Genomic DNA, 24,021 nt, shown 5'->3' with positions numbered 1-24,021 from the left:
TCATCCCCCAGGGAAGTGACTGTTAGAACCATATTGCAATTAAAAGGGGAATGTTGACACACTTAAGAGAAGCAAAGCTGGAGTGAATATTACTGGACCACGGAATTAATCAAACTGGAGCTACCCTGCCTCCAGACTTTTCATGTAAGATAATATATATTCTTATCATTTAAGCCAGATTTTTTGGGTCTTTTGTTCCTTTCAGCTGAAGATTGCTAACCAATGGGCCAGGTCATCAACTGTTCACAGAGCTTCATTACAAAGTGTTTGGAGATCTTGGATATATTCTTAAAGGATATGGTGATCTCTTAGCATCTTGTAGATATGTCAAGTGTTTTTTTAAGGGACCTGGATTTATAATCTTTATGTTTACTTTTTCAGCTGTTGAAATCTTATTCTCCAGATCCTCTTTTGTCAGTGGCTTTGTGAGTGACTCCAGCATTTCTACTCCATCACTTCCAACTTCATGTAAGCCTGCTTAGCTGCACAGGTGCAAAGAAATTGAACTGGCTTATATTAATCTTGTTTTCCTCAAGGGAAATTGGGTAACATTACAGGACTATATTTTTCTTACTAAATGTTGGGGAACGAACCCAGCCTAGCAAATCACTGCCAAGGAATTAAAGTATATTTTCTGCCCGAAGTCAGTTCTGGCAGTGGTATAAAAAATTTTTTAAGATGAAATTTTGATGCTACTTCAGTAACATGTTCTATAATTGAAGTTAACAAAGGCGCATGCTAACTTTGGTCACTTGTTGACCAATTCTATTTTTAAGGGGAAAAATGAGACTGCTTAAAGGCCTCGGTCAATTTCAAAGTGAGTTGGTGAAATTATTTAATCTCCTCCATAAATATGATTTAAATACAATTCTTCAGTTTCCTAGCTGATAAATTGAAGCTGATAAATTGAACTTTTTAAAGAATGCTACTTTATTGAAATATATTTGACATATAACACTGTGTAAATGTAAGGTGTAAAATATGTTAATTTGATACATTTATATATTATAATTGTCATTATAGTGATAATTAGCATCTCTATCATGCTACATAATGGTCCTTTCTTTTTAGTGAGTGCAATAATTAAGTTCTAGTCTCTTAGCAGTTTTGATGACTATTATACGATAATGTTTTCTATATTCATTATACTGTGCATTCGATCTCTAGGACTTATTGACTACTTGTTGCAAGTTTGTACCCTTAAATAACATCTTTCCTATCCCCCATCCCTCATGCCCTGGTAACTACTGTTTTTTTTTTTTTTTTATTATGAGTTTGGCTTTTTTAGAGTCCACATGTTAGTGATATCATACAGTACTTGTTTTTCTCTGACTTACCTCACTTAGCATAATGTGTTCAAGGTCTATCCATTTTGTTGCAAATGGCAGGATGTTCTTCTTTCTCATGACTAGATAATATTCCATTGTATGTACATACCATATCTTTGTCCTTTCATTTGTTGATGGGCACTTAAATTGTGTCCATATCTTCACTATTGTGAGTAATGCTGCAATAAACATGGGAGTGTATATATCTCTTCAATATCCTGTTTTCATTTCTTTTGGGTATATACCCAGAAGTGGAATTGCTGGATAATATAGTATATCTATTTTTAATTTTTCAAGGAATCTCAATACTGTTTTCCACAGTGGTTGAGACAATTTACATTCCCATCAACAGTGTACTCCCTTTTCTCCATATCCTCACCAACCTGTTTAATTTTCTTGATGAAAGCCATTCTAATGGATGTAAGGTGATATTACATTATGGTTTTCATTTGCATTTCCCAGATGAGTAGTGGTATTGAACATTTTTTCATGTACCTGTGGAAATTTGGATGTCTTCTTAGGAAAATGTCTATATAGTTCCATTTCATTTTATTTATTTATTTATTTATTTATTTATTTATTTATTTATTTATAAGATTTTATTTATTTATTTGACAGAGAGAGACACAGTGAGAGAGGGAACACAAGCAGGGGGAGTGGGAGAGGAGAAGCAGGCTTCCCGCCGAGCAGGGAGCCCGATGTGGGGCTCGATCCTAGGGCCCTGGGACCACGACCAGAGCTGAAGGCAGATGCTTAATGACTAAGCCACCCAGGTGCCCCATCCTTTGACCATTTTAAAATCTGAGGTTTTTTTGTTTGTTTTTGAGTTGTAGGAGGTTTTTGTTATTCTCACTGTTATTCATTTCTATGAGTTCTTTATGTACTTTAGCTATTAACCCCTTATCTGATACATGGTCTGTAAAACGTCCTCCCACTTTGTAGATTGGTTTTGCATTTTGTTATTTATTTATTTTGCTGTGCAGAAGCCGTAAGTTTTATGTAGTCCCTTTTGCTGGGTTTTGCATTTGCTGTTTGTGCTTTTGGCATCATGTCCAAAAAATCATTGCCAAGACCAGAGTTGAGAATTTTCTCTATGATTTCTTCAAGGAGTTTTATAGCATCAGCTATTATGTTCAAGTCTTGGATTCATTTTGAGTTAGTTTTTGTGAACAGTGTAAGGCAGATATCAAATTCACTGTTCTGTGTATATTCAGTTTTTCCATCACTATCCTTTCCCCATTGGGTGTTCTTGGCTCACTTGTTGAATATTAGTTGACTGTATATGTGGGGGTTTAATTCTGGGTTCTCAATTCTGTTCCATTGGTCTCTGTATTTATTTTTATGCCAGTACCATATTGTTTTTTATTACTACAGCTTTGTAGTACAGTTTGAAATCAGTGTGATACTTCTAGCTTTGTTTTTCCCCTTAAGATTGCTTTGACTATTAGGGGTCTTTTGTGGTTCCAAATTGTTTTTTACATTTCTGTGAAGAATGTCACTGGTATACTGGTAAGGACTGAGTTGAATCTATAGATGGATTTGAGTAGTATGGACATTTTCACATTATTGATTCTTTTGATCCATGAATATGGGATGACTTTCCATTTTTTTGTGCCTTCTTCAATTTCTTTCTTTTTTTTAAGATTTTATTTATTTATTTGACAGAGAGACAGCAAGCAGGGGGAGTGGGAGAGGGAAAAGCAGGCTTCCTGCTGAGCAGGGAGCCTGATGTGGGGCATGCCTTCTTCAATTTCTTTCAACAGTCTGGTACAATGAGAAACCAGTGGGTATAGATATTTGGGGCTGTAGTGTGAAGGACTGAGGGGTGAAAGATGCTCCAGGTCACACATCTACTCAGTGGAGCAGCTGGTATTGGAACTCAGTCTGGTTCTCAAAAAGTTCTCAGAAAGTTATCCACCTTTATTTATTTATTTATTTATTTATTTAAAAGATTTTATTTATTTGAGAGAGAGAATGAGATAGAGCATGAGAGGGGGTAGGGTCAGAGGGAGAAGCAGACTCCCTGCTGAGCAGGGAGCCCGATGTGGGACTCGATCCCAGGAGCCTGGGATCATGACCTGAGCCGAAGGCAGTCGTTTAACCAACTGAGCCACCCAGGCGCCCAATCCACCTTTATTTTTAATAATTGCCTATTATTTAATAATTTAAAAATAATTTAATAACTTAATATTTATATTAATTATTATTTAGATTCATTAATAAAATACATTAATTTAATATTTTAATACTATTTAATAAGTATCTATCAATATCCATTTATTAATATTCATTCATGCTCTACACTCTGTTTAGAAAAATTAACCTCACTTTTTCTTCCTGATAAACCTTGATGCATTTTTCTAGGACCAGCCTAAATTCATCTTTTCTTGAGAAACCTTGTCTGACCCACTCTGTGTCTCTTTCTATCACACTCTGGCACAACTGATGCCTTTCTCCAGGCTGCTCCTATAGCCTGTGGCCCAAACATCTCTTACAGTCCTTAGTGGACTGTGTCCAACCAATTAATTTATGTTAAAAGCTCTCCAGCTAAAATATAAACATCATGTAAAAGGAAGTATATCTTAATCATTTTATACTATAGGTATTTAGCTTGCTTATTAGCAGATAGTACACATTAAATCAATGTTAATAAAGTCCAGAGAAACAGTGTAGGTTTAAGGTAAATCAGTGGTTCTAAACTAGAGGTGATTTTGCAACCCCTTCATCCTCCTGAAAACTTTTGGCAATGTTTGCAGACATTTTGGTTGTCATAACTCTGGGGGTAAGAATGCTACTGTATCTATGCATAAAGGTCAGGGATGCTGCTAAGTACCCTGCAGTGCATAGGATAGCCCCACACCTACACCAAAAATATTATCTAGCCCAAAATGTCAGTAGTATTAAGGCTGAGAAAGTCTGAGCTATACAATATTGAGAGGGAGTCCGACCTTGGATAGGAAAAATAAGGAGAGAAGTCAGAATTGTAAAATTTCTTGCATTTCTTTAATCACAAAATTTAGGGAAGCTATGAACATACTGAAAAACTGAGAAGAGTCAAGATCTGCATCAAAATTATACTGTTCATATGCTCACCACTCAGGTTGCCCTGGTGACAAAAACTCCATATTGTTATAATGGCATAATGACAAGGAAAGTATACAGTAATTACAGGTGCGGTGTATTTGCTCTAGTTAGTCTCACTGGAGAGAAGAGGAGCTTGGAAGAAATTTATACCTCAGACAAAAAAAAATATGAAAAGAAGAAGAATATAACTTATCTTTAAAAAGACTAACTGAAATGTGTGTGTGCCGGGGGACCGGCTATATGGAACCAACATGTTGTTTTTTTCCACTGATTCTGGACAAGTTAACATAGGGAGTGTTTCTCAGCCTGTGGTCCCTAGCACTGAAGCATCAGTATCATCTGAGAACTTATAAGAAATGCAGATTCTCATGTCCCATTCCAGAGCTACTGAATCAGAAACTCTGGGGATGAAGCCAAGCAACATATATTTTGACAAGCCCTGATACATGGGTGATTCTGATACATACATGTGGGCGATTCTGATACATACATGCAGGTAATAAATATTATAGTTGCTTATCAATTTTTCTCACCTGTTTGACTAAAATTAACATCAAGACCTGGAAGAGCCCTAGGATAAGAAAAGTTTCACTGAAGGGATGCCCAGTGTAGGATGGCTTGGGTTTGAAGCAATCTGTCCTATTTCTTAAACTGTTTTCCCTATAGATTTCATTGCCCTGCAGTACAATAACACTTTATCAAGACCTCTGCTGCCCTCTGCATATATTAATCCACTTAATTCAGCAATGCTAGTACAGAAGACATTATCAATCTACTTTTAAAAGTGGGGAAACAGCCTAAGAGATGAACTTGTCTGAGGTCATGTGACTAGTAATTGTTGAGATAGGAATAGAATCTGAAAGCCAATATGCTTTGTATGGAGCAATAGTAGATTTCTGATGACCAACACTCTTGGGCAACCTAGCCATTTCTTTATTAGGAAATGATCAATTTCCTTTAAATAGATTCCTAGAGTCCTTTATTTTAGTAAGAAATTCACACACACTACTGCCTTAGTGTATACTGCAACACGGGTTATGATTCTTATATATATTTTTAAGAATTATATATTACATAAAACTTTGTATGAGGCTTGAGTCTACTTCTTAAGCCAGTTTTTATTTATGAGTATTGGTAATAATGTGTGAGAGAATAAAGTTGCACAGTACAGAAAAGTACTGGGATCAATTTAACCAGTATCTGCTTTCCAATGTTTTATAGTCTTGACAGAAGCTCAGCAAGTACATTTCAAACATGTTCTGCACATTTCCCCCCCAAATTTCTTCTTTTCAGTCCTAAAAGTGATTTTTATCAGAACCCCACCCACTCTTTATTTCCAAGAGAGACAAGTTTTTAATAGAAGTAAAGGGATTCCAAGTACCTGATACAATGGGAATAAAAGAAAGTTGGAAGAAGATTCTCTTGCAAAAGGCATATGGGAAAGAGATATTAGAATATCATACAGATGATAGAGGAATTTATGATAAGTCTTCGGTTTACACCAACTGGAAAGAGATAAAGCGTTACAATATGGTGGAAGAAAAGAATGATCAAAAATTTGTGAGGAAGATTTCATTTTTCTAGGAGAGTATCAAGAATTAAAAAAAGGGATGCCTGGGTGGCTCAGTCGTTAGGTGTCTGCCTTCGGCTGAGGTCATGATCCCAGGGTTCTGGGATCGAGTCCCACATCGGGCTCCTTGCTCAGTGAGGAGCCTGCTTCTCCCTCTCCCTCTGCTGCTCCCCCTGCTTGCGCTCTCTCTCTCTTTCTGACAAATAAATAAAAATCTTTAAAAAAAAAGAATTAAAAAAAAATGCCACAGAGAAGAGTCAACAAATTCAAACTGCTTTTTCTTACCTACCTGAAAAATTCCAGAGTAAACTTGCCAAAAGTAAAATATGCTTTTGTAGAAATGTATTCTATGGGATATTGTTTTCCTTAAGAGTTAGTACATATAAATGGATAAAGGAAATGTGATATTTATATGCAATGGAATATTACTCAGCCATAAAAAAGAAGGAAATCTTGCCATTTGCAACTATGGATAGACCATGAGGTCATTATGCTAAGTGGAATAAGTCAGAGAAAGATAAATGCTGTGTGATCTCACATGTAGAATCTAAAAAAGAAGCCAAACTCATAGATACAGAGAAGAGATTGGTGGTTGCCAGAGGCATGGGGTGGGGATGGGCAAAATGGGTAAAGGGGGTCAAAGGGTACAAACTTCTAGTTATAAAATAACTAAGTCCTGGGGATGTTATGTAAGTATGGTGACTATAGTTAACAATACTGTATTGCATATTTGTAAGTTGCTGAGAGAATAGATCTTGAAACTAGTATAACACTACTATTAACTACACTGCAATTAAAATAAAAAAAATAAAAGTGCTCCTCACAAGAAAAAAATTTGTAACTATGTGTGGTGATGGATGTTAACTAGATTTACTGTGGTGATCATTTCACAATAGATACAGATATCAAATCATTATGTTGTACACCTGAAATGAGTCTAATATTATATGTTAATTATATCTCAATTTAAAAAAAAAGTTATCTTTGGGGTAAATACCCAGTAGTGCAGTTGCTGGATCATATGGTAGCTCTATTTTCAACTTTTTGAGGAACCTTACCCCAAAGATACAAATGTAGGGATCTGAAGGGGTACATGCACTCTGATGTTTATAGCAGCAATGTCCACCATAGCCAAACTGTGGAAAGAGCCAAGATGTCCATCGACAGACAAATGGATAAAGAAGAGGTGGTATATATACACAATGGAATATTATGCAGCCATCAAAAGGAATGAGATCTTGCCATTTGCAACGACGTGGATGAAACTGGAGGGTGTTATGCTGAGTGAAATAAGTCAATCAGAGAAAGACATGTATCATATGACCTCACTGATACGAGGAATTCTTAATCTCAGGAAACAAACTGAGGGTTGCTGGAGTGGGGGTGGGGTGGGAGGGATGCAGTGGCTGGATGATAGACATTGGGGAGGCTATGTGCTATGGTGAGCGCTGTGAATTGTGCAAGACGGTTGAATCACAGATCTGTACCTCTGAAACAAATAATACATTATATGTTTAAAAAAAAAAGAAGAAGAAGAAGATAGCAGGAAGGGAAGAATGAAGGGGGGGAAATCGGAGGGGAAGACGAACCATGAGAGACGATGGACTCTGAAAAACAAACTGAGGGTTCCAGAGGGGAGAGGGTGGGGGATGGGTTAGCCTGGTGATGGGTATTAAAAAGGGCATGTTCTGCGTGGAGCACTGGGTGTTTTGCACAAACAATGCATCATGGAACACTACATCAAAAACTAATGATGTAATGTATGGTGATTAACATAACAATAAAAAATTTAAAGTAAAAAAATAAAAATAAATAAAAAGTGTAACCAACTCTTAAAAAATAAATAAATAAATAAAGTTATCACATACCAGTTACTCGAAGTTTATCTGTGCCAACCACGACTTCCTTTTCATCGACAGTAAACAGTGGCTTGCCATCCTTGGAGTTGATCTGAAACTGTTGACTCTGGACCTCTACCATTTTGGGACCTGAACAATTCATTAAAACATTTTATTATGAAGTGTTTACTATATGTAGTGTCAAAATCTCTATTTTTACATGTCATATCATGTCACCCTTGCCAAATTACTAAATATATAAAATCTGTTACCAATAGTTCTTTTAAATTCTATGATTAAACTTTTTAAGTTCTAAGCCTAAATCTATATTATTAAAATTATGTCAAATATGTGCTAATCTGCAAAGCATAATGTGTAGAGATGCTGAATCACTATGTTGTACACCTGAAATGAATGCAACATTGTGTGTCAACTATACTCAAACAAAAAATTGAAAAAGCAAAACCAAAAAAATATGTTAATCTAGATCAAATATATGAACAGATAAGTCATCTAAAAGTTAATTTTTTCAAGTTTACAACTTGCCCAAAATAACATATTTCGTCTACTCAGATTATTTAAATTTGTCATCTTTTGAGTATTACCCAACTAAGGATTTTGTATTCTGAAAACATGAGATTTGTGAAAGACCATTTTATGAATGGCTCACTTTAATGGCCAAAGTCAACCCAGAAAATGAATCATATTCAGATTCCCTCCTCTGCCCTTATCCTCGGGACAGGTCCTCACCTCTTAGCCCCTGGAGAAAACAGACATCATCGCAGAACATCTTCAAGCTTCTGTCCTTCCTTCCCCTATGGCATTTTTGTCCCCTTCACGCCTTCCTTCTTCATATTTTAGTGACAGAGGCATCACTTTCTCCTCCAAGTTTCATCTCATCAGATGAGCTTTGGACTCTGTGACTACGAACTCATTATTTACTCAGCAAAGATTTAGTGGGTGCTCCCATGTGCTGGGCACTGGGGATACTGTGCCCTCAAGAACATACCCGACCTTGTTCGATTTCCCTTGCCTGCTCTCAAGCGTTCACCATTTTGTTTCCTAATTCATCTTTGTGCTTCCAATCTTTCTAACCCTGGCAGCATAATGGGTTAATCTCTCTGGAACATAGCTCTCAGCATTCGTGCAAGGAACTACATGTGTTCCCTAATTCTTTTGTATGTTAGCTTTATTGCGTAGGAGAGTAAGTTTATTGAGAAAATGGCTATCTTAGAGTCTTTGCGTGTATGTCCCTCTATCACTCCCAGTACTCATTAAAGTTGATGGATACCTAACCAGAAATTAAATAGAAGCTCTTCAACGAATACATTAACCAGTTTTGGATATGATCACCAACATATTCTTACATTATCTCATTAACTGGTATTGTAAAAGCCTTCAGTGATTCTTCATTTAAATATGTCTGTGTGTGTTTGAGGCAGTTATAAAGTGGAACTCATTTTTTCCTCTATGTCTTAATCTTCTTTCCCTTAAGGAAGCCAGACTTTATTTTTTTAGATAGTTGCCTGTATTTCTGCTCTTCCGCACTTTTACCCAGACTCAGTCACTCAGGGACTCAGCATCACCATTCACCTCTTCTGGGTCACTGCTATAGTCATTATATAAATACTGCTTTGCATTATTTATATTTATATTACATGACGAATATGAAGTTACGGGCATTTAAAATTGACAAGGAGAAAAAAAACCTGGAATAATTTATCCAGTAAGACTTCACTGTTGAGCTTATTGGAGATTCACATAACAGTTCTAGGAGGCATTATTCAGTAAAAGGGGTTCAACTACATGACTGATACCTTTTCTGTAACCACTGGTTCATATACGGTGATGAACTAGTCAACAAGCTTAGGAGCATAATTTTCATGAGGAGCAATATAAGTAGTCATATAAACCCTTACTCAAGTCAAAGAAAATGCAAAAATGCAACACTTGATCTCAGAGTCATGAGTTCGAGCCCCATGTCGGGTGTAGAGATTACTAAAAAAATAAATAAATTTAAAAGACAATGCAAAAAAGTGAGTCTGTACCATTCAGCACAAATTTATGGCATTTTTTTTTATGTTTAAGGTTCTGGGCTAAGAATTGAGGATAGATAAACAATTGTGGGATGTAGCTCACAGCTTATAGGAGTTCCTAGTCCACTGAAGAAAGAGCATATGAACCTAGTTCCAGGACAATTTGGGAAGTGCTATGATACAAGGAAGGCAGCGTTCAATGAGAAAGCCTGACAGGGAATCCCTGATCTGGCCTTGGGGGTCAGGAATGGCACCCTGGGAAATGGTGTCTGAGCTGACCTTGTAGAAAGAGTTTCTGTTCCCCTGATGAAGGGAGAATGAGGTACGCCTGGTAGAGGGAAATACTTGAACAAAGGCACAGAGGTGAATAAAATTCCATCTTCGTTTTATTAAAAACAAAGACACGTTGAATGTTAAATTTAAACATGTTTTCACTTCAGAAGACACTATTCTCCAAGTGATGACAAGCCCATAATCACAGGGATAATCATCTCTTAAAATAACAAAGTTTCTAATCAATCTTTTAAGTTTTATTAATATTCTACTAGTTTTCATTGACCTAGCTGAACAGTGATTAGAGCTAAGTAAATAATCCTCTTTTGCAGTGGAGTTCTTTAAGAAATAAAATTCAAATTCTACCTTGGTGATAAAAGTAACTATCTGGTTAAGTAAAATTTTTAATGAAAGGCTTTGGTACAAAGAAGGAAATGAAAAATGAAGGAAATAAATAAAGGAAGTTTTCATCATCTGACCAATTGATGTTTGTGAAATCGGCTTAAGGGTTTTTGAGAGTGCAAATACAACCAAGTTTTTCCTGACATACAGAATCCTTGATAGCTTTAATTGGATATGTGACTTCCTCCTCATCCCTTCTACCTCAGACTCATCCCCCACCCCCTTCCCATGCATACCCAGAAAGGAGCCAGTCTCTGCATTTCAGGTTTCTCCTTCTTTTGCCTACAAATAAGTAAACACACATATGTTTTCTTATATCCCTTTCTTTCTTCCATGAAGGGTGGCATACAATAGATACTCTTCTGCACTTTACTTCTATTGCTTACAAATACATCCGGGAAGTTATTCCATATAAATTCTTAGATATCTTCCTCATCCTTTTTTACAGATGCAGGGTTCTCTGTCACGTGGATGTACTGTGGTTATCCAGCCATTCACCCAGACATATGGATATGTAAGTGGTTTCCAATGCTTTGCAATTAGAAATACTGCCACCAAGAATAACCTTTATGCATGTATTTTGTTTGGTTGGGGTGGTATCTTCAGGGTCGATCCCTAGAAGTGGGATTACTTGGTCAACAGGAGTGTATATATGTACTTCTGTGAGATTTTGCCATATCTTGGTCTGAGGGCAGCAGTTTTGGCTTTCCACTCCTCTGTGAGCATGCTGGTCAGATTCTTGGCAAGTTCTTGCTGTTCCTCAGGGAAGAGTGGTACATGTCAACCCATTTACCATCAGCATCCTCCTCTTCCTAAGACTGGTACTTTCCCACCCATCTTTGTCATTCTCTTCCTCTTTTTCAATTCTAGAATGTCTGCTGCCAAGATGCAATCTAGCATTGAATTCTCCATATTGTTGAACTCTTGCTTCTTCTTCTTTTTTTTTAAGATTTATTTATTTTAGAGAGAGCGAGCGAGAGCATATGAGTGGCAGAGGGAGAGGGAGAAGGAGAAAAATCTCAAGCAGACTCCTTGCTGAATGTGGAGCTTGATGTAGGACTGGATCTCATGACTCTGAGACCATGACCTGAGCCAAAATCAAGAGTTGGATGCTCAACCAACTGAGCCAACCCAGGCACCCCTTTGCACTCTTGCTTCTCTCAAGACCTCTGTAGGCTCACTCCAGAATTTCTTCTGCAACATCAAAGGATATGGTGATCAGAAGAGCTGAATCAAAGTTCTAGAAGATGTCATCACAGTCTTCTCTTTGTGTGTTCTACACTGGGCCAGATCTTGGAGGGGTCTCGGCCAGACGACATTGAGCTGCTATCTGTGATAGCATTGCTTATTACTGTCATGACTTCCCTGGACTTTTTGTCAATTACAAAATGGCTGGTCTCAGTTTTGAGCAATGATGATGATGCTGTGCTTGTGCAGCAAACAGAAGACTCTCGGTTATTTCTCTTTGAAGGGGCTGCAGAAACCTCTGCACCAAAGGATCAAAGTTAAGGAGAAAAAGCCCATGAATTCCCACCAATCTGGAGATAACGTCCCTAAGCATCACCCTCATTTCAAACCTCTTCTCAGAGCATGCTGCATGCTTTAGTAATTTATTTGCTGAACCTTGGGGAATCATTAATCAAGTGAACAGCTGAAAAGTCAAATGCCTCAGTTATTGTTCCACTTTTGGCTCTTAACTACACTCTTACATTCACAGCCTGTTGCAACCCTGTGTTCGGAGCTTCCCTTTCCTGCAGCACACTGCACTAGACAGTCTTTCTTCTTCAGATTTCTGAGTCACCGCCCCCTTTCTCCTGTTTCTCTAGGAAGGATTTCAAAGCAGTATCATCTTGGTGACTTCAGAGAAACATGCAGCTGGGATAACGCTGGTATTTTTGGCCTCATTTCTAACGTTTCTTCTGCCGAGTTCAGTCATTACATCCAAAGACAGCTTGGCTGCAGGTGCACTGCTGTCTCATAATAAAGCGTGCATGAAATTCTGCAATGCTATATTCACCTTCTTTTTATTTATATTCTTTGTATTAGTCATGTTCTGAGTATATACATTTTATATTCTTTATATTTTACATTTCTATTCTTTATATTAGTCACGTTCTGAGTATATAAAATCTTTTGCAGAAGCTTATCATGGCAATGCAGAAGTTCCAAGAGCCCTAACAACCTTTATGGATTGATGAGATTCTTACCTCTCCACTTTGCTATTCGAAGACCTGGATCTAAGACAGTTTGATTGTAGCAGAGGGTATCTTTTAGCATCCAGAAAAATGACTTCGACGTCTGGGTGGCAGTGACCAAATGGTGCCATAAACATTACCAGCTTCCCCACTGGGTTTATTTGGTTGTAATTTGAAAAGCTCCACTTGGATTGGTAGTGACTGTAATGCTATAGAAATCCCTCAAGGTGGAGGCCAGGGGTCCTGCTTGATCAACTTCTGCACCTACTGCCAGTTGGTGGAAAACTGGTGCTTCCACAGGATACACTGGCTACAGCCAGGCTATGATCTCAGAAAACCCAGCTCCAAACCCAACCAGCCCATCTGAGTGCAGCTTGCAAACTTCTGGCGGTGTCTTCTTTTTAAGCCAACCAGAATTCATTTCTGTTATTTGAAATCAAAGGAAAAGTAGCTATGGTAACCAGAGCTGCAGTTATGATTAGGAAGATTCCATTATTGTTGCTATGAGTTGATATCTTTCAGTTCAAGGATTTGAAATGCTAGCTATTATTGCTTGCTTGTCAATGTTTGATTTCTTTTGGGATTTAAGACTTTTGGTTTTGACTGTACTGATTGCCATTTTTTTCAGGGGTTTAGTAATAAATAATTATTCATTAATTAAGTGGGATTAATTTGGCTAGTTCACATAAATTACATTTTAATATACAGGTTGGCTAAATTTAGCATCTTCCAGGAAATATGAGGCTGGAATGACTGTGACTGTGGGAAATCATTTACTTGAAAATAACCCTGGTGAGCTGAGGCATATTCCCTGGTTCAGGGTCCCTAATATAACAGAGGTTTTCCAACCAAAGTATATTAAGAAATCACTAACTTTAACACTATATCAAGCATGAAACACCAAGGTTAAAACTCAAGACTTAAGACTAACAATTTAAACCAAAGTAATTCTAATAGGAAAGTTTTTTGTATTTTTGTTTTTTAAGTACATTTGTTGGTGACAAAAATGGTAACCATATTTGCAGGAACTAGGGTGGTTACTGGTGTGCCATAATTTAAGGAAATCTGATTGGAGAGAGGGAGTGCTATACTCTGGGCTGAAGGAAATAAGGCCCGGGGTTTGTTTTTCCTGCTAACTATGAATTCCTGCTAACTGCTAATTTCTACTACCTCCTGGTTTGGCTTTTTCTGCTGTATAGTGTGTTCTTAAGCAAATGAGGTTTCAGGTGCTTCAGTTTTTTCACTCATGCAATTGGAGACAGATTTATATTATGTAACTCTGTTGTACGATATATGAAAATCCACATTCAACAAAATATTAAATTAGGACATATTTGTATTAAATCATTTTTATAAGAATATAAAGAATACAAAGGGAATCTTTTACTTTTGGCGCTCCTAAGAGAGATGTGCATATTATTTATATATTATTACTTACTTGACAGCATCTAAAAAGTAGCACATAGGCATCCAATAAATGTTGAACAAATGACAAAAGATGAGCAAAGATCCCTCAAACTCTTAAAAGCTACAATCAAAGAATTTTATGAAAAAATGGTAAAAGATAAATCATAATACTACATAATTCATCAAGAAAATATGATTTGATTTAGACAAGTTTCAAGAACATGTATGCTGGATAAACTCAGATTTGTCTTCTAGGTCCACTGAGAATTTCACTGGACTTAGTGATCAAACTTTTAAGCAAAAGAGAAATATGATCCATTATTTAGAACAAGTTACAAAGATTAAAGAAGAACATAAAATATAGAACTCCTGTATTAGCATGATAAAAAGGAATCATCAGGCTAATTATGTGGCTGCCGTTGCCCATGTAACATTATTCTGTTTTGTAAAAACAGTCATTAAAAAAGAGACACTGAAAGTTACCAGTCTGTATTGGCTGGACGCAAAGGTCCACCTAATTTCTTGGATTTGGCACATCTATAGACTGCTGATAGTATAGAGAATGTGTACATATTCCTTTCACTGGGTGGTTTGCTCTTTTGTCATTTCTTCCATCTATCTCTCTAACACTTTTTATCACTGTGTGAGATTCCATGTGATCTCACTCCTGGGTGAGCCTACTCTCTGGTTTTAGCTGGTTGGATGAGTGTACATTGCTGACCCAAGGGCAGTTGGTTAAATACATGGTCCTCTATTTCTTAGAATCAAAATAACGTTACTTAAAATACTTCAGACTGTCTCCCCTGTGGTGCCAATTATTCTCTGTGGTCAACACAGCATGATATTTAGAAAATTCATGCTTTAAAGATTTTATTTATTTATTTGACAGAAAGAGAGAGACAGTGAGAGAGGGAACACAAGCAGGGGGAGTGGGAGAGGGAGAAGCAGGCTTCCCGCTGAGCGGGGAGCCCAATGCGGGGCTTGATCCCAGGACCCTGGAACCATGACCTGAGCTAAAGGCAGTTGCTTAACCAACTGAGCCACCCAGGCACCCCAAAAATTCATGCTTTAATTGTTCATAAGTAACTTTGAATTCTTTAGAAGAGAAAAATGTATCCATTCAGCACAGCTCTCCATGGACCACTCACAGGCCAAGCACAGTGAAGTCCGACTCACCCACTTTTAATCTGCCTGTGACCTCTCCTTCAGAGTTGCGTGCGTTGACAGTCACATTCTGAGTTGACTGCAGAAGCAGAGATGAGTCCTAGAAAAGCATTTACAAAATTTGACAAAAAAAGTACATTATTTAAAATGACTATCTTTATATTCATACATAAATTTAGGATTTATAGGAGATAATTTCTCCATAGTCACAGATCCTGTGACCCTACACAGTATTTTCAAATTCTGGACTATATTATGTTAAAAGAGTAAATAAATGTACTTTTTTCCCAAAGTTTAAAACAACACATATTTATTATATCATAGTTTTTATGGGCTAGGAGTCCAGGCAGAATCTACCATGGTTCCCTGTTCAGCATCTCAAGGGGACTGCAGCGCTGAGGATTCATTCCAGGCACAGGGTCTTCTTTTATGCTCATGTGGTTGGTGGCAAAATTCATTTCCTTGCTACTGTAGATGTCCTAACTTTTTTTTTCATAAATTATAATACTCGTATGGGTTTCTGCTGCTTGTGTGCCCTGGCCACAATATACCAAATTAGTTCTCAGGGTGAAGATCTAAAATCATCAAGTTTTAATCAGTGTTTTTTCTATTCCAAGGAATTAAAATTTCATTTCTTATTATTTATGTCCAAGACATATTTTTGGAATATAAATCAGAGAATGGTTAGTTCTTCTACAATAAATACCATGTTACTTATTTTCAAAATGTAAAGTCTTTTCACAATTTCAAAAGAGCTTTTAAAATTTGTCAGATGCCTATGTTTTTTGAATTTTTTGTTGAAAGATAAGAGGGCTTTATGTGCACATAGGTGCCTTCTGTGATATCATAGCTCTGAATGGGTGGTTTTGTTTTATAGATCGTTTGTTTTTATATAAACAATTTTCTTCAAAAAGAACGCAACAATTTGGCTGTTGGATTCAGGTGGGTTTATGGTCCATTCCGAGGGAACCAAGTATCTTCCGAAGCTGCAGGGAATAATGTGATTTTTCAGAAGGAAAGAAGTTTCAGGAGTGCCTTTGAACTCTGGTACGTCCGAAATTCTCCAAATTGCTTTGTGGAAGCAGATGGATCTATCAGCATCTCACATTTTATCCAATAATGTGACCTTAATCCTTGTTTTTGCACTGTTCAAAAATAACTAGCATGACAATAAGAATTAACAGTTTACCAATTTCTTCCCTCTAGCCTCGGTGTGCAGGGTGGTGAAGGGGGGCACTCTGTGCAATCTCTGGGCTCTCTCAGTGGCGGCAGCCCCCTCCTGCACGGTACTCTGCCCTGTGAACTTCAGGTTGACTGCTTTTCCTTGGACTCCCAACCGTATCTTCTCAACTTGGGGAGAATGCCTGCCTCTGCACTGGTCCCCTCCCTCACTGTGGCCTTAGAAACTCTCTCCAGGCAGTAAACTGGGGCAGTCCTAGGGCTCATCTCTTTTGTTCCCTTTCTCAGAGATAACTGTCCTGACTGCCACTGTCCAATATTTGAAAACCATCCTACTTCATTTTGGCGCTATGACAAAATGCCAGAGACTGGATAACTTATAAACAATGAAGATTTCTTTCTCACAGTTCTGGAGACTGGGAAGTCCAAGATCATGGTGCTGGCAGATTTGGTGTCCCACGAAACTCACTTTCTGGTTCACGGAAGGTGCCTTCAGCTGGAAGGTGCCTTCCAGCTCACAGAGCTCTCTCAGGGTGCTCTGATAAGGGCACTAATTCCATCACGAGGGCTCCGTCCTTATGACCTCATCTCTCCAAAGCCCCACCTCCTAGTACCATCACCTTAGGGGTTAGGTTTCAACAGGTGACTTCCAGACCATAACAAAAACCATTGTTTCATATACTTTCTCAAGGTTTTTTTAGTTGCTTAATAAAAGTGGGTAAATCTGTTCCCTATTATTTCTGTCTTGTTTTACCCGTTTTGATTTTATAATTTCTTATTCTTTTAATAAAAGCCACTCAAAAATAGCTTTATCTCTGTGAGATTCTTAAGTGTGCTTTTCCAGTCATTTTCAGAATGATTATTTTTACTTAATTGGAAGTTAATTCTCTTTTTTAGAGAGTCTATTTGGTATCCTTTATTTAGATGGAGTTTTCCTTATGTGGTTGCAAATTTCAGTCTCAAGCTCCCTGTGTGAATATATTTTAATTTCTGGACTCAACCAGCCTGTCTAAAGGCTTTACCATTGTTTTCATTCAGACTGCCATGTTTCTCAGTCTTATAATGGTGGCTCAGGGCTTGTGTCCTCAGTGACATTCGGGGCTTTGTCTGGCATTTTTATGGGCTCCTTTATGGGCTCAATCTCACAGATATACAGTTTTATTCAAGCCTGAGCAGTAGGTGCAAGCCTTTTTTGCCTTTCACTGCTGTCTCATGCAGGAGGTCTGGCTGGAGTCCCAAGCAGTCTCATCAGGTGCCATTTTGGTCTCTATTCCTCTGTGGGCTTTGATGGTAAGCTACCTCTGCTGCTTTCCAGGATTGTGAACTTCAAAGACAATCATTTCAAGTAAAGCTTTACCACTGTGTGTTTGGGCTTCATTTCATTTTTGGCTATGTCTCTATGTTTCTAAATACAGCCTTTTTGTTTTATCGAATATAATTGCTACGTGTTTAGGTCAATGGGCAGGGTGGATGGTTTTAAATCATGAGCTCCAGGCAGGATCTTGACAGGACTTCATGTATTAAATGTGAAGAGTAATCACATGTTAGAAGCCAGAATACCATGTTGAATTATATTTATAATAAATTCTCTCACCTCAGCAATATAGATAAATGAATATATGTCAAATTTTGCAAATTCATTTCTGTAGTTTTATGGAAAATTACTTCCTGGACTCATCTTTGAAAAGCAAATGTAACTAATATATCAGTGTATACAGAAAATATAAAACATAATTTTGTTCAGTTAATCCTATTATTGGAAAGCCATATTAGTTACCAGATACTTTCTATTTCTGTGATCACAAATTATTATTCCAAATGTTTCTGTAATTTTATGTATCAATTGACATATTTCATCAATCCATCATTGTAAAACTTTAAAAATGATTATCTAAAATAATTTACACAATTTTGCTGTTTTTTAAAAGTATACCAGAGATGAAAAACATCTGATAAGTATAACTAAAAGTATTATTAAATCCAGAAGAGTAAATTTGTTATGAACCAGTCACCTGGTTTCAGTCACCAGGTTATTCTACCAGTCTTATCTCTTCAAAAATATGATAGGGGATCAGCCAACATAACTCTGGGAGGAAAGATGGCCAAGTTCTAATATTTAAATTATTTGCTCAGATCTGACCTCCCCTTTTACAAAAGCTTAGGTTCATTCCCCATGTTCCCATATGACAGGGGTATTTAATATATTTAAATGCCATCACAATTAATGTAAGCGTATTATCCAAAGAAGCTCATAGAATCGGGTTTATGCATGTATCAGCCTGTCATATTCCACATCATTTGCCTGTTTCTACTCTCAACTGAGACATTCTCAGAAGTAATAGAGTAGTGTCTAAGAGCTACGTATGTGCTTTGCACTTTCTAGAATCTCACCTCCGCAGTCCATATTTGATAGTAGAGCTTGGTGATTGTTCTGATGTCCATGTAGGGGTGTGGTTTATCTCGAAGACCACATGTGTTCTCAGTGGTTAGACTTTTGTATCCTTCCCAATTGCCCTAGAGTAGCTGGAAGAGCCTCTACATGTAGGAGATACTGACATATCCTTTCATATATAGAAATATGACAGGAAAATGAAGAGTGCACTCTTCATACAATTGGCAAGTTGTTGGATGAAGTTTAACATTTTGTTGGGATAATGCCACCTAATCAATAATTTGCCAAATGTTTATCTTTACTACAAAGTCCATAGCATCACTGAAAGCAAAATAGAACGTATTACAAAAATGGACTATATTTTATGCTTGGCTCTACCTGTTATAAATTCTGTGGAGGTAAATGAAGATAATATTGAAACAGATTTGTTTATAAAGTCACAAAATTATTTAATGAGAATGTTTAATCTATTTACCGAGAATCCTACAGGACCATAATCTATAATTAGCATAATTAGTACAGAACATACTACTATGAAACTAATTTCCTTCTAAGCTTCTCAGATAATTTTAAATGCTTTGAAAGAGTGTATTCAAATTACCTGCACTAAAAGAAGTTTAGATTATTTTTGATAAAGGTTTTAATTACCAAACCTTTTTTATTATGGTCTAAATTACTGAGGCCACCAAATTCAGATCTAAAGCACATGAAAATGGAATCCTTTTAGAATGTAATAGCAGAAATATGTTTTACAACCTTCTAGCCAAGCTTTTTATAGAGTGTAACATCAATGTGTGTTTGTACACATTTAAGAACCTCTTCTGAAATATGTTGTTTCTGTGCTTAATGATTATTTACTTTTCATAAAACACAAAATATTTAAATGCTTCATCATTTTCTTACCACTCTGGAGTGTATTTCCTTGGCATACAATGGGAATAAAAATTCTGATTCTCCTTCTAGGCGAAGACCATCTTTTGTAACACGCAAGTGACCCATTCCCGTCTGGTAAAAAGATGAGACAATAGAGATTTTGTTATAGCTTTCTTTTTCCTTTCTTTTAGGATCAACTAAGATTACAGACGCATTTTCATAAGTTTTCTATTGGCATTTTTCTGTATTTCTCTTAAATATTCTATTTCAAACTTTAGTTTTTACTCAATTGTCAGTATTTCATTAACTTTTGTGTAATACAAAGGACTATTTAGGAACGACATACAAGATTTAAAGAGTCAATTTATAATAAACCCCCAAGAGCCCACCACGATGTAAGAAAAAGGTTCCTGCCACGACTATTTAAAACATTTTTAAAAATTAAGATGCAATAAAACAGACTGTTTTGAGGTGTCCAGTTCTATGAGTTTTAACAATGGTCCACAAGGTACAGAACAGTTCTCTCTCTCCCACCCGCACCATACCTTAAAGGCTTCAACTGTATCCGGCAGTTTACAATATAGCAACTGTTTATTGGCCAGTTCTTAAGTGAAAAGCAATATAGGAGGATGCAAAACTCTATTCAAGGTGTCAGTTCTCAAGGAAGTTTCAGTCATGAAAAATTACTGGATAGAAGGATAGAAGACTTAATTCTGGAGATTACCAGTGACCACCATGCTGTTAAATCTTGTAGACATTTTAAAGCTTCATTTCCTTTGCTTTCTCAGCAGCGTTCAGCACCAGACCTCTTTCTTTTTGGAACACTATCCTAACTCAGTTTCCGGGATACCGCGCTCTCCTAGCTTTTCTCCTTGACCTCCATACACATTCATCGTCATCTACCCAGCCTTTGCCTCTGGCCTCAAGCTCAGTCGGGCTCTCTCCTGTGATCCCTCCCTGGCCCTGCCCTCAGCTTCGGTTACCATCTCAGTGTGGAAATTCTCACCTGTTTATTTGCAGTTTACATTCTCTCTTCCGAGCTCCAGACCCATATATATATATATATATATATATATATATATGATTGTCTATCTTTCCTTCCTTTTTGAATGTCCTGGGAGCACCTAAATACAACAAATTGAATTCTGATCTTTCTTCTCTTCCCCCAGGATAGAGGTAGATTTAAGAAAGGGAGAGCAGAATGGTCAGGAAAATGAAACAAAAACATTAAGGACAACTTTTTCCAGTGACAGGTGATTTCCAGGACAGAGATACATTACTCTGAACTGATGTCATAGACTTCTCTTTTGAAGAACTCCACTGGTTGATAAGCCCCACTGACAAGAACCAGATTCAATCTGAATTACTATGCCCGGTTATCTGTCTGTGAACCACCATTATGGTCCTCTTCCCAAACTCGGGTGTGGAAGCAGTGGAGTTTGCCCTGTGCTTAATGGAAGTCCCTCAGTGCTGCTGGGCTTGAGTCAACCCCCACCACCGGCAGGGAAGCTCTCCTGAGTCTCTCTGACACGTGTGATTCAGTGTGTAGCTTGGTTTAAAGAAAGGGCTCAAAATCTAAAAGGTTGACAGCTACTGTTCTACAGTTTCTCACAAAATCTAACCATGCAACTCAAAGGCACAGTTAATGAAATTAAGCCAACATTAGCAATATTACGAACTCCATTATGTGTGGATAATAAACCAGTTTTTAGCAAACAATTCCATCAGGAATTTTTTGTCCTAGAGTTAACCAAAGTGAAGTTTCAAGATTATATATTTGAATCTGAAAATCTGCTGCTCAATTTCTGGGTTCAGTGAAACACATGCAGGAGTTTTTCTGGACTCTATTTTGCTATATCAGGGAAGAAAACACCAATAAAAAAGTAATGCTAACTCCAGCCTCTGAAGTACTAATTTACATAGTCAGATTGCAAAAGCTCATTGTTCCTTGTCATGTGTCATTTCCTCCTCTGGCTATTCGTCTCCTTGAAAAATAAGGAAATTGACATGAGGTGACCCAAGTTTCCTTTCACCTGTAATAGTCTACAGTTTCAATAAAATGAATTACAAATCTCTACAAACAACCAGTCACTCCTCAGTGCCTTAAAACAAAAGAATACACCTATTTGTCTACTTTTTTTTTTTTAGTCAGGTATGTGGAGGCATAATTCAAATAATAAAATTTACCTTTTTTAGTGAACATTTTTGCAAGTTTTCACAAAGTACAAAACACCAACACAGTGAAGATATAGAAAAGTTCTAGAGACCACAAAACATGCCTCCCTGCAGTCACTCCCCACCCCACACTCCCATTCCTTGGCAAACACTGCTTTCTGTATCAATATTTTCCCTCTTGTAGAATGTCATATAAATGGAATCATACAGTATGTAGACTTTTCAGACTGCCCTCTTTCACTAGAATAATGTATTTGACATTCATCCATGCTCTTGTGCATATCAGCAGTTTGTTTCTTTTTAGAGATGAGTAGTATTCCCTTGGATGAATATATCACAATTTGTTTATCCATCTATCAGTTGAAGGACTTTTAGGTTGTTTTGATGATTATAGAAAAGGCTTCTGTGTGAACATAATTATCATTTCTGTTGAAAAAATGCCTAGTCATGGGATTGTTGGGTTGTATGGTAGGTTTATGGTTAACCTTATAAGAAATAAAATGCCAAACTGTTTTCCAAGGTGGTTGTACCATTTTGCATTCCCATAAGCAATATATGAGTGTTCTGGTTGCACTGTATTCTTGTCAACACTTAGTATTGTCAGTATTTTTTCCCATTCTAATAGGTATATGATGGTATCATATTGTGGTTTTAATTTTATTTTCCTAATGACTAATGATGTCAAACGTTTTTCAATGTGCTTTTTGCTATCCACATCTCTTCTTTGGTAAAATACCTGTTTAATTTTTTTCTACTCACTGTTTCTTTCATTATTATTGATGATTTAGGGTTCTTTATATATGCCGGATACAAATCTTTGTTGATATGTAATTTGCAAATATTTTCACCCAGTATGTGTGTTTTTTTTTTAATTTCTTTAACTGTGTCTTTTGAAGAGCAAAAGTTTTTAATTTTCAAGAAGTTTATCAATTTTGTCTTTTGTAGTTATGCTTTTGGTATTTTATATGACAGCTTTACCTAAACCAAAGACATATTTTCTCCTAGAATTTTTATAGTTTTAGAATATACACTTAGGTCTCTGACCAATTTTTAGTTAACTTTTATGTATGGTGTGAGGTATGGATAAAGATTATTTTGCATACGGATATCCAATTATTTCAGCACAATATAGTGAAAATTCTATCCACTTCCCACTGAATTAGTTTTGTGCTTTTATCAAAAATTAATTAACCATATGTGGTTGTATTTCCGGATTCTCTATTCTGTTCTATGGACCATGTGTCTATACTTACTACACTGTATTGATTACTCCAACTTTAAAGTAAAGGCTTGAAATCACATAGTGTGAGTTTACTAATTTTGTCTTCTTCAAAACTGTTTTATTTTTATTTTTTTAAAAAGATTTTATTCATTTATTTGACAGAGAGAGACACAGCGAGAGAGGGAACACAAGCAGGGGGGAGTGGGAGAGGGAGAAGCAGGTTTCCCGCCAAGCAGGGAGCCTGATGTGGGACCTGATCCCAGGATCCTGGGATCATGACCTGAGCCAAAGGCAGATGCTTAACGACTGAGCCACCCAGGCGCCCGTCAAAACTGTTTTAAAAAGATTTTTATTATGATAAAATATACTTAACAAAATTTGCCATTTTAGCCATTTTTAGTTGTATAGTTCAGTGGTATTAAGTACATTCATATTGTTGTGCAATCTCTACGGTCCATCTCCATAACTTTTTCATCTTTTCCATCTGAAACTCTGTACTCATTAAACAACAACTCCCCATTTCCCACTCCCCCAGCCCCTGGTATCCACTATTCTACTTCCTGATTCTATGAATCTGATTATTCTAAGTACCTCACATTTGAGTGGAATCATATACATTTGTCTTTTTTTTTTTAACGTATTCTTGTTTCTTGGCTTTAAATATAAGTTTTAGAATCAGTTTGTCTATTCTACAAAAATTTCTTCTGGGATTTTGATTAGCAATGTATTGAATATAAGTGTCAGTCTGGGGAAGAACTGACATCTTAACAATATCTAATCTTCCAATGCCTAAACACTATTTCCCCATTTATTTAATTTTAAGGATTTCTTTCATCTTTATTTTGTAGTTCTCAGGATACAAATCTTATCCATATTTTGCTAG

At 36.8% G+C, this 24,021-nt stretch overlaps 1 protein-coding gene and 1 pseudogene across 2 annotated transcripts in view; both read right to left on the bottom strand.

Moving 5' to 3' along the window:
- Positions 1–24,021, bottom strand: part of SGCG (sarcoglycan gamma) — a 119,280-nt gene that overhangs the window by 19,207 nt on the left and 76,052 nt on the right. For both annotated transcript variants that reach the window (XM_028106215.2, XM_088022178.1), the window contains 3 exons: positions 19,772–19,873; positions 15,310–15,397; positions 7,851–7,970 (listed from right to left, as the gene is read on the bottom strand). In XM_028106215.2, the coding sequence (XP_027962016.1) occupies positions 7,851–7,970; positions 15,310–15,397; positions 19,772–19,873 (310 nt within the window). The remainder of the gene's footprint in view (positions 1–7,850; positions 7,971–15,309; positions 15,398–19,771; positions 19,874–24,021) is intronic.
- On the bottom strand, positions 11,159–14,705 carry LOC148164736 (protein SDA1 homolog; annotated as a pseudogene).

The sequence above is a fragment of the Eumetopias jubatus genome, unplaced genomic scaffold (assembly GCF_037043125.1).
Source record: "Eumetopias jubatus isolate StellerSeaLion01/CBP00866 unplaced genomic scaffold, mEumJub1_p1.0 scaffold_3, whole genome shotgun sequence".
Taxonomy (NCBI): domain Eukaryota; kingdom Metazoa; phylum Chordata; class Mammalia; order Carnivora; family Otariidae; genus Eumetopias; species Eumetopias jubatus.
This window is presented reverse-complemented; position numbering and strand designations above follow the sequence as displayed.